Source organism: Pelmatolapia mariae, linkage group LG1 (genome assembly GCF_036321145.2).
Source record: "Pelmatolapia mariae isolate MD_Pm_ZW linkage group LG1, Pm_UMD_F_2, whole genome shotgun sequence".
NCBI lineage: Eukaryota > Metazoa > Chordata > Actinopteri > Cichliformes > Cichlidae > Pelmatolapia > Pelmatolapia mariae.
In genome coordinates this window covers 10956452-10967212 of record NC_086227.1, presented here as the reverse complement: position 1 = coordinate 10967212, position 10761 = coordinate 10956452, and the positions used below count along the sequence as shown (strand labels likewise).

The following is a 10761-nucleotide window of genomic DNA, read 5'->3' as shown; positions in this document are numbered from 1 at the left end:
TTTTAGCAGAATGGCACAAGCCACGTTCAGAATACTTCCATGTTTTGACAGATACCCACTTCCCCTTTAAACAAATTGCACTTTCTTCTTTAAAACTACTTCAACAGGATTATAGGCTCAAAAACACCAAAAACACAAGAGACGACTAAACATCCAACTTATACAGGTTCATTATTTAGTTGCACAAAAATGCATAAATATACATTATGCAAAAAGTACAAAAATATTTGTACTTTCCTTTGCTCAAATAATGACAAACATTGATATGATCATAAGGACTGGGATTGTCAGAACATAGGGATGCATTCACAAGGTCCATGCGAGATAAGCCATTTACACAACAGCCTAGCTTTCACAGAGGTAAGACCAAGGTTCTACAGATAAACAAAACATTTCGCTGTCTAGGCCAAGGAAAAGCGGCAACACATACACTAAGAAAATTAGGATACACAGAACTCTGCGTTCTAAATTCATGCCAAAAAGACTTTAACATGCAATGACTTATAATGCTTCTAAACCTCCCAGGAGCAGCGGTAACCCAGGGAAGGACTAGCTTAACAACAGTAACTTCAATGCATCAATTTTCCTCAGCAATTATGAGCCATGGAGTTTGAAAAGGTTTTGCATGAGGTTTTTTTTTTTTTGAAGTGCTAAGATGGTACCACAATAGTTGCCAAGGATAAGCTCAGATTGTCGACAGCAAACTGGTCTTAACTCAGGCTCCCCCAGAGACAATCGGAAGGAGATATAAATACTGTTTGCTTATAGTAATGCACATTTGTCCATTAAATAAACTGATTAAATTAATGCAGAGCTTGGCAAACCTCACTTCAGCTGGACAAAGGTGTGGTTTCCAGAGGCCTGAAGAAAAAAAGGGGAGGAAAAAGACAAGACTATCAGTTTTAATGCCAGGTAGCTTCCCAGTTTAAAAACCCCCAAAATGATCTAAGACAGTGTGAGTGCTCAGACTTCCCTTTTCCATCTGTGGTGCTCAGCCCCAAAACAACTGGTTCAAATTTAAGTCAAACATCTTAACAGGACATTTAAAAAAAAAGTTTGGGGGAAAAAAAAAGAAAAAAGATCCAGTTACCCAAACTGCTAGACACACAGCTAGTATATCCAGTATACTCAAACAGAGGCAACTGGTGCATTTGCTGGGGACATTTCAGCTGTGGACTAATGGACATTTGATGCATTAGTAAACATTTACAGCAGAATGCAGACTGACCCCAAAAGGAGGGGAAAACAAACCCTACAGTATCCGTTCATGGTAAAATGTCAGCCACTATCAAGAGTCAGTTTTGTTTTCCCAACAATTGAGGCCTATAATAGAAAAACTACATCACTGGTCTAAAAGTTGAATGTGATGATAATCACCTATTCTGCAACAACGGATCATACCCCTCTGCTGGAAACACCCATTCATGCACCAAATATGTTAATCCTCAGCTCAAACACCTGCAAAGCATCTTAAAACAGATGAAAACTGCTTCAAGTGGGCAAAGAAATTCATTTAAATATACAAAACAACTATATATATATAAGAAAGAAAAAGCATAACAGTTGTGTTTTAGGAAGCCATTTTGCATTCATTATAAAAAGATCAAATTTGAAGCCTTTTAATAAAAATGTACATCTTTAATGAGAACATAATTTGGGGCCGAGTTACAGAAAGGCTCGAGAAGTCCTGGCTACATTAACGTCTTACTGGATTTTGGCACTAGAAATCAGAATATTGCCAGCCCTGTCCTTTAACAGCTAGTCAGATATTCAGGCATATGTATTTGTGTTTTTTATTGTGCTGTGTTCACTTATAAATTATGATGTGTCATTATGCAGGTTTCAGTATGTATGACATCAGGCTAGCAGCAATAAGTGGGACGGGTGGCAATTCTAAAAATACTGTTTGACCAAAGGTTACTCACTAAATATCTAACAAAACTGCCGGGACTTCCATCCAGGCTGAGAAGTCTCAGAGGGAGTAGGGTACCAGCGCATCTAAAGAAACAAAAACACAGTCATGTACACCAGACCAAAACCAGGCTTCAGTGCTTCAATCTACAGTTCTGCAGATTAACAATTAATACTCTGAAATGATACTTTTAAAGGCAGGTTTAGGAGGACCGAATGTCCTTTAAGCTCTAGTCACTGAAGCCATGGGAATGTGGGTCACGTAGCTGCTCATTCAGGACAAGTCCTGGAGTAATTAACAGGCATGGAAATGTGGAGAGGTGAACTTCTCCGTGTGTTAAACATTTCCACAGGGTAGGAACTGGTATGTCTGTACCTTTCCTTACCTGTGACTAAACCCTAAGGCAAAAATGAGGCCTCCTGCTTCTACAAACTGTTATAGGCCACAACTGCACAGCCAGAACGCTCAACATAGTCCTGCAGTTATCAACACTTGTTTGGAGACATGTCGAGGATTTTTTGGCCGTGTCGTAGATAAAACACACACACAAAAAAAAAAAAAAAAAAAAAAAAAAAGTCAGGCAGTGGGAAGAGCATTAGGATCAGGGCATTTTAGGGATCTTTCATCAGAATGCAATTAAAAGCTTTTCCCTCCTTTATGTTCCTACCCACTCAGCTTATCTTCCAGCAGGAACATAGACAGTAAGTTGGCACCTCCAGAAAAGGCCATAAGGTCCGACAATTTCTCCAAGCAAATGCCTTACATTCCTGAGCCCTCTGTGTGTGACAAGATGGCCAAAGTAATAGCTGCCTACTTTACAGTCTAGCACTCCCCTGCACTCCTATTGCAGGACTGCATTAGCTGACAATGAACTTTAAATGACCCAACACGAGAAATATTTTCCATTGCTATTGTTACTAAAAGCCCTGCCTACTCCCTGGTAGTTGGCTGCACTATTGCTCTAGCAAATAGAGTGTAATTAGCTTACAGTGTAAACACTACCCATTTCTGTACAGATTCCTCATCCTCCATTCATCAGAAATAGAGTTGAGATTAAAAAACAGATTCTCTCCCCCCCCAAAAAAACCCTCCAACACCAGACTCCAGCTACAGTCTACTGTAAATGCAAAACTTGCATCAAACACACACTTTAAGCTCACACATGGATGCGTTTAATATTACAGCGTTATTCCATGCTGAAAACCCAAATCACAGGTTCTCATTAGTATGTGCATCTTTAATCCCCCAGCAAATACAGAATGCAGAGAAATGTATACGTCACGTCCACAAAAATGTATCTCATGTGACCAAAAACAGATAAGATTTAAAGCGAGTACTGTATTTAAAGGTTGCACTCAAAATGCACAAATCTCCACTGATGCATGACCATAGATGAGAACCTAAACCTTTGACAATTTAAAAATTGCCCTGTGGGGGATTATCAAATATGATCCTCATCCCAGAATTTCCAATTTTAATACAACATCTTTTTATTATAAAAAAAGATCTTTGCTCACCGTTTGACAGGACTACAACGTTGCACCAACAACCTCAACTCAGACTCGATACCGTCATCCTTTTAAACGACACATGCCGATGCTGTAACTGCATTACCTCAGAGGACCACTAGGTTCATTTCTAGAAACTGAACCTCTGCTTTCAGCAGCACAGTTCTGGATCCTGAATCTTAAGGTCTTAAGTTTTTGGATCACATTTAATTTTACAGATTAAATGGACAAACTGAAATTAACACTTGTGCAAGAACCATGAATTTTATGTTATGATAATCAGTATTGTATCAGAGTGTGGGCATTAACTTTGACTGCTAACAGAAATCACAGGTGGTGATGTTTAAAAAGAAAAAAAGGAAAGAAAGAAACACACCGGTTGGTCCCTCACCTGGGCGTGGAGGGCTGCGGCTGCAGCGGCAGCCGCCGGGTAAGTGAAGGCTGCGTGAGGGAGGCCTGGAGTCAGCTCAGTGGTATACAGGGGGTAAGGAGTCCACGCATCCGGTGACGCTGGGATCAGTGCTGCCCCAGTCAGATCATCTGAGGAAGCACAGGGTGGAAGGAAACAGCTGACTGACCTACCTCTAATGGCTTTCATCATGGCTTTATAATAATATATATAAAAAACAATCGACCCAATTGTGTCATTTTTCAACAGTCATTGTTCTTGAAGTAATAAAGTTTTACCTTTTAAAAAACAAAATCAAACATTTTCTATGTGAATCAGACAAACTACAGTTTGATTGCAAATTAGCTCACTTCTGAACTCCAGCATTGGGTCAGTTTGCAAAACTAATAGGAGCTCTAGAATAAAAGATCGGCATAAGATCCAGTCTGGATGCTGCAAGTGCAACAATGCAGTGTTACTGTGTAAAATGCTTGATAATGTTTTGTGATTTTTTTTTTTAGCCCTGTTGCTTCCCCCTCTTGCCCTTTATGAAGAAAAAAAAAATAAATGGTGAAAATATGATCTGAGAGGATCTAAAAAACTTGTCAAAAACTAAAGAATCACTGAGGTGTTCAGGCAAAGAGCGCAGAGACGACTGCTGACTAAAACCTGAGGGTGGAATTTCCCAGCTGGACAGGAGCAAAGCCGCTGTCAAAAGACTTGAGATGACACATGCATGCAGAGGTGAGTTAGTCCTTCATTTGTTAGAGGTTTAACCTACAGGCATTTGCCTTAAAAAAAAATAAAACAAAACAAAACAAAAAAAATCCCACAATATCCAAAGTTTGTTTAAAGAAAAGGGCAACAAGGACAGCTATGTACTGGCATTGTCAGGGTGAGAGTGGATGAGAGCCTAGAGTGGTGCAGCGGTAAGACTTACATGGGTCCCGTGCAATGAAGTGTGCTCCTAGAGCAGGGTGGATATTTGTGGGGTTCGGTGTGGCCATCAGCTTACTCTTTGCCATCTTCGTGTTGGCTTTAGCAAACTCTAAGCGCAGGGTCTGGGGACTTTCAGGGTCAAAACGGATTCCCTGGGGGGAGAGACGGAGGGAGGGAGGGACACAGTATCGTAAGGGAGGTGGGCTCAGTTCGAGGGGCTGTAGCTCAGTCTCACATGGCTCCCTTTCCTTAAGCAGAGCTTAAATAGTCAGAATGTATCCTTCAAGCTTCCCTTGAACCAACTACTGTCACTGGGATGCTAACACACCCGCTCCAACGTCACTAAACTAAAACTACTCACAAAAAAAGACGTCAAAATAAGGGCAGATTGAAGGACACTTCTGAAATATTTCAAACACGCTTGCATCTCTTTCTCCTCATGACAAATACGGAGAGCGCAGGCGACCGCAGGTGATCAGTCACGTGAGCTCAGAGGAGACGGGGATGAAGAAAAGGGCCAGTGGTGAGACGTTGAGTGTTTAAGTTTGTGGTTTAACCCTGCTTGTGTTCTTGTGCCCTAAGCGTTGTGCCCACATGCAGGTGAGTAGTATTTTGGTGTATGTGTGTGTTTGTGTGTGTGACTGCTGATGTGTCTAAGAGGTGATGCTCATAAGGAATGCTAAGCTATGAGAGAGAAGTGTTAGATACTGCCAATGTGGGCTACTGAGTGACAAAAATAAGAGTTACACTACAGAAGATGTGTCCATATAAACACTACACATGTGGCTATAGAACAAGTATTACAGTAAAAGCAGTGATATGCAAAATGAGGAAAGCTACACAGGACTAAGAAGGATGTGTATCAAGGTCAAAGTAAACTACCGTAAGGCTACGGGATTCTGGCCTCTTTCCAAAAATGGCCCTGCCATTGAATTATAAAAGACAAAATGGGTTGGCTTCGAGAAATTTTTAAGAAAGGGTCCAAAAGACTTTCAAGTCCCAATCACTCTCTTAGGTTAAAGCAAAGGTTAGAACAAATCTAATTATATTTACGATTTGATTATTAAATAGAGGGAAAAGACTGTAAAAACAAGCCGTTGCTTACATTTAGTGCATTTTTTGCAGCTTCAGCTCCAGACCGACTGTCAAAGGTTACAAACCCGACAGGCTGGAAGAGAAAGGGAGGAAACACGCACTGTGACAACACGTGCCGACAAAGCTACAACTTGACACACACATGAGCACCATCATTTTCTTCAAATATCACACTCATTATTTTGCCGTCACAATATAATGATCCTGATGAAGTAGGAATTTCTGTGTCTTGTCGAATTAAAAAGAAAATGAGTGCCAACACAGCCTGCAAGTTTATTTAATATGGCATTAAAGCAATGATGAAGGCATCTCACCTGTTTTGATGTTAACTTAATCAGTGACCCTTCATAACCCTGCGGGGAAGAAAGATAGCCAATTATCCACCCTGGAGTCACATGCAGGAAGTCAAGCATGAACGTCTCACTATATGAAGAGAAGTCTGCTTTTGTGCACCTTCACTTTGAGCTCCGCAGCAGACCATCCCACACTCTGTGACACAGTTTCACTTACATTTGTCACAATCAAGTTACATGCACATTTCCAACAGGTGAAGCCTTTTGCAGTTTCACTACATGTAGAATACTGAGTCAGATTTGTCTTCAAAGCTAAACAAAGGAAAACGAGGACTGTAATAGGCCAAGCATGTGCTATCAGATATGCAAGATTCTCTTTTGCATTAGTTTAATAACAGCTTGGGCATGACTTCCAAATAAAGCCAGTTTAAGAAGGTAAAATAAAAAAATAAAACAACAAAAACAGCACAAGGTTTAGGAATTTACTCCTGTTTTAACTACAAAATGAAGGGGAATTTTGCCTGACTAAACTATTGATAAATGGGATCTTTCCTAAACCTGATTTACAGCTATGGAAAATTAAACAACTTTTAGTGGCTATGATAAATCCTTAGCACCAGTCCAAACCAGACTCAGTTTCCGTAATTCAGAGCACGAAAAGAGGCAGAATAGGTGAAGTTATAGCACTTCTCTTTAGAAGCTCCAGTATAAGGACACAAAGTCTTTATTTAAATGTAGTCCTGAATGTAAAAACTGAGATCAGATTAACCCTATCAGTACACAATGAGCAGTGTTTGCCTACTGTAGACGTAAAAAGGGCAAAAACAAAGCAGTGTTACAAGTACAATCAGTGGTTTCACAATGCACAAATGTTAGAGGAAATAAAAAAATTTCCCTACACAGTGGGTGAGCTGGGTCATGGAGAGGATTGGTTGGCCAATCGCGAGAGCTACTCATTTACACATTCCACAAGACCATCCATGTGCGAGGGATACCACTTCCAATTTGGTTAGTTAGGACAAGGGTGGGAGGGGTGTTTATGGAACTTGAGTCCCATCAGGAAAAAAAACAGCAATGGGTGAACAATAATGTGGCCTCATTTCCATATATGCAAATATCTGGACTTCCATTAAGCGCAGAAAGAAATTGGGTGGGCTTAGTTACACTAAAAAAAAGAAACACTGTATGGTCTGGCTGTTCATAGGCACTTAAAGAGATTCTTCACTTTTACATGCAGGTCATCTTTATAGAAAGTGTCCACGGGTCTCTTCCAGAGCCTGGCGTGCAGGAGCTACCCTTGATTTTTAAGTAGAGTGACAAATCCACATCCAATCAGCTGATATTACCCAAATGCACCAGTGCAGTTTCACGACATGCAACACAAATTCCATCACATGTACCTAAAACTGCATTAGAAACGATAGAACTTACTTTAAAAGGTCTGAAGAGAAGGTAAAGTTCCCGTGGCTTGATATCGACTGGTAGGCCACTGACAAACAGTGTTCGTACCTGCAGATCAAAAAAAAGAAAGAGGGGATCACATTAATCACATTATCAAATATTCTGTGTTTTTTATTAGACCACTTATCACTCAAAAGATTTAAAAAAAAAATCTTGATAATTACCAAATGCCAAAAGAAAGCTCAGACCGTGAAAATTTGAACTGACCTTTAAAACAATTATGGGTCTGCTGTTCCAGTAGCAAGAGCTTCCCAGACCTTTCCTAAATTACTTCAGGCTAAAACGCTGAAATATTGCAGTGCAAAGTTGTACTACAAGAAAAAAAACATTTCAGTAGATGTTACTTTAGGCCACTGGCCTCAACTTCCAGTTTATCTGGCCAACAAAAGGCCTCACAATTCTTCCCGACACCATTACTTTTAAATGTCACAAAGACCTACAATTATCCACTGATGAGTACGAAAGTCATTTTTGTACTGCAGTTTTCCCCTTTTATGTTAGTCTTAATCATGCTGTGACCTCTGAAAATTAACAAGTGAACCCTTGGCTGGGTCTCGAACCTCAAGTCAGGAATCGCCAGAAACCCAAACAGAGCCCTGCTTTATTTAAGGGATTACAAAATGATGAATCAGGAATAATGAGTCATCGATGAGCGAAAACTGGGAGTACAGCGTTGTTTCAGCCGTACATTTCTCCAACATGTTACACAGAAAAGGGTGAACGTGAAGATGTAGGGGATCTTAAAGGCCATGTCTCTCCCCCCAAAAAAAGAAGAAGCCTTGAACCTGCCTTGATCAGATACTGAAAACTAGTGCTCTGTATAATCCAGTGTGGGCAGGAAAATGAACAGGGCGGTGTGAGGACCCATTAGTTCCCAGCCGGTGGGAAGGCCCACAGTACAATGGGGCTGCCAGAGGAACAGCACTGGACAACAGTGCACAGCGTGACACCATTTCCTTCCTCTGACCCGCGGCCCCAACCCTGTCGGCCCTCCGGCATTTTTCAGGTGCCGCACAGCAGCAATTCTCAGCTCTTTACAAGTCAGCATATACAGCGACTGAAAGCTGGCCCAGCTGGACACAACTCAGTGGAGATGTTTTAATTTATCCTCCAGCTTCTCACCAACAGTGCCTCCAAGATGGCAAGCATATAGAGCTGGAGCTGCGATGAAGCCTGTGCACCCTGTGTGGCTTCTGTAAAATTCACAATAATCAGTTTTACACAGATCGATTTCCAGAAACAAGCAGAATTGTTAATGACTGACAATGAAGCTTTTTCAGGATTCAACAGATGACCAAAAAATTATTATTAGGAGGGGGGAAAAAATTCATAAATGTATTATTTGCTCTTAATTATGAAGAAAAAAGCTAAAGGAAAATGGGCTGCAAAAAAAAAAAAAAAAAAAAAAAAAAAAAAAAAAAAAAAAAGTCAAGTGGCTACTCAAGGCTTTGTTGTAAGACAATGGGAACAAAGGAGGAACAACAAAAGGCCTGGTGCTCCCCTCAGTGTCTCGCTATAAGGAGTCATTAAAGAGGAAATATAGCTGGCCACACAGAAACAAGAGTGGCTGCTGAAAATAATTTAAATTTAAAAAAAATAAAATAAAAAGGAGGGCTTTGAAAATAAATATCACACTGCGACATTTTGTTTTAGGTTGCAGTTTTATGGTGACAAAAATGACAATGGCAGATTTTTGTAAGGGGGTGCAAAAAAGAAAAACGCTACACTATTCACTATGAATATGAATTATTTTACTGGCATAAATACAAATAAATGAAATTATATAACGTTAGTTGCGTTTTCAAAGAAAAAAAAACGTCTACAGGATATTTCGAAGACAATTTTTTTTCCAAACCTATTTTTTAGACAAATTGTTAGATTTGACACGCTTATTTCTAACACCTTGCATGTCTCACAAATTCACATAATCTCAAAGGATATGAAGAGAAAAACAAAACAGACGTGGTCATTTTTAACCGAGTCTTTGCACGCTGCTGCTAGCAATCTGCAAACAGAGGTAATATTAATGTGTAAAACGAGGATTAGTGAAAGTTGAAGATCACAGCAGCACGCGTTCAAGTAACCATTTGGAAAATATTAACGTGTGTGTAACTTTGTGAGGCTCCTCAGGTGGCGTGGCAATGCCCCTTTAATTTTCGTTCATCTTAAAGCGCTTTGAGACCGACTGGAAGAACGTAAAAGATAATTTCGGAGAAGTCTGAATGTGCGGCCGGAAACAAAGTTTTCATTAAACGTGACCGGGTCACAGCCCGGCGCAGAGGAAAAATACAACTTTGGCTAAACTCACCTCCTCCTCGATGGAAACGTTGTTATTCGGCTCTGCGTCAGCTTTCAGACTCATGTTGACGGTCGCGTCGGCTGCTGCTGCTGCTGCACAGAGTATCAAGTTTTTCCTCGTCGAGTGATATTTCCCCCAAGTGCGTCTGAAGCTGCAGTGAAAGTCCTGGTGGCGTTTGAACTTGAGCAGAGAAGATGTGCCGAGGTGAGTCTGTGCGGACGAGGACGGCGAAGTATCCGAGGATAGTTTAACAGCAGCACTACGAGAGAGAATCATTCATAAAAGGGAGGAGGAAAAGGAAAAAAGAAACACAGACACGCGCTAAACTAAAGGTGAGAAGGTGGGTTTGTGCTCCGTGTGTGAGGGTGAGAGATGGGGGAAAGAAGTGCGCGTAAAAAACTGAAAGCCTCCGCGCTCACATCAATGCCCTCAGCTGTGGGACTGTGCGGAGGAAGAACAAGTAAACTTTTTCCTCATTGGAGCGCGTCTTTCTCTCTCCCTCCTCCTGAGCTCCCCCCTCCACCCCGTCTCTCCTCCTCCTCCTGGTTTTCAATTAGGTCATCAATTATGTTGGAGTCTGCTGTGAGCCGTAATCAGGCTGCAGATCCGCCTCAGCTGTTGCAGGAAGACCCGGCCCCTGCGCCGCTACATCACCGTTTCTATGGGACCCCCTCGCAGCCAATGGTAACGACCGCAAACCCGTTAACTTTATCGAAAATTAAACTACTGTTGGTGTTGGTGTTGCTGGCATTAGCTATATGCTAAACTCATATGTTTGTTCTTTTTTCCTCTTTGGCCTGAAACTTCTACGACTTTCCCCAAAAAGAAAAGAAAAAAAATCTTTTCAGCAAATATTAAGCGCCGAT

General features: G+C 41.0%; 1 protein-coding gene across 4 annotated transcripts; it reads right to left on the bottom strand.

The window, feature by feature from the left end:
• Positions 1 to 595: 595 nt before the first annotated feature.
• rbpms2a (RNA binding protein, mRNA processing factor 2a) lies at positions 596 to 10363 on the bottom strand. Of its 4 annotated transcripts, none has more exons than XM_063471717.2 (8): positions 9905 to 10362; positions 7567 to 7644; positions 6157 to 6195; positions 5853 to 5915; positions 4749 to 4899; positions 3797 to 3960; positions 1926 to 1998; positions 596 to 861 (listed from the first exon to the last, which is right to left on the bottom strand). In XM_063471717.2, the coding sequence occupies exons 1-7, from the start codon at positions 10169 to 10171 to the stop codon at positions 1933 to 1935; spliced, it is 828 nt and encodes a 275-aa protein (XP_063327787.1). In that variant the 5' UTR covers positions 10172 to 10362; the 3' UTR covers positions 596 to 861; positions 1926 to 1932. The 4 variants fall into 4 exon arrangements, with proteins under 4 accessions (XP_063327787.1, XP_063327795.1, XP_063327803.1 ...); XM_063471725.2 differs by having other exon boundaries at positions 3812 to 3960; XM_063471733.2 differs by lacking the exon at positions 1926 to 1998 and having other exon boundaries at positions 9905 to 10363.
• Between the last annotated feature and the right edge of the window lie 398 nt (positions 10364 to 10761).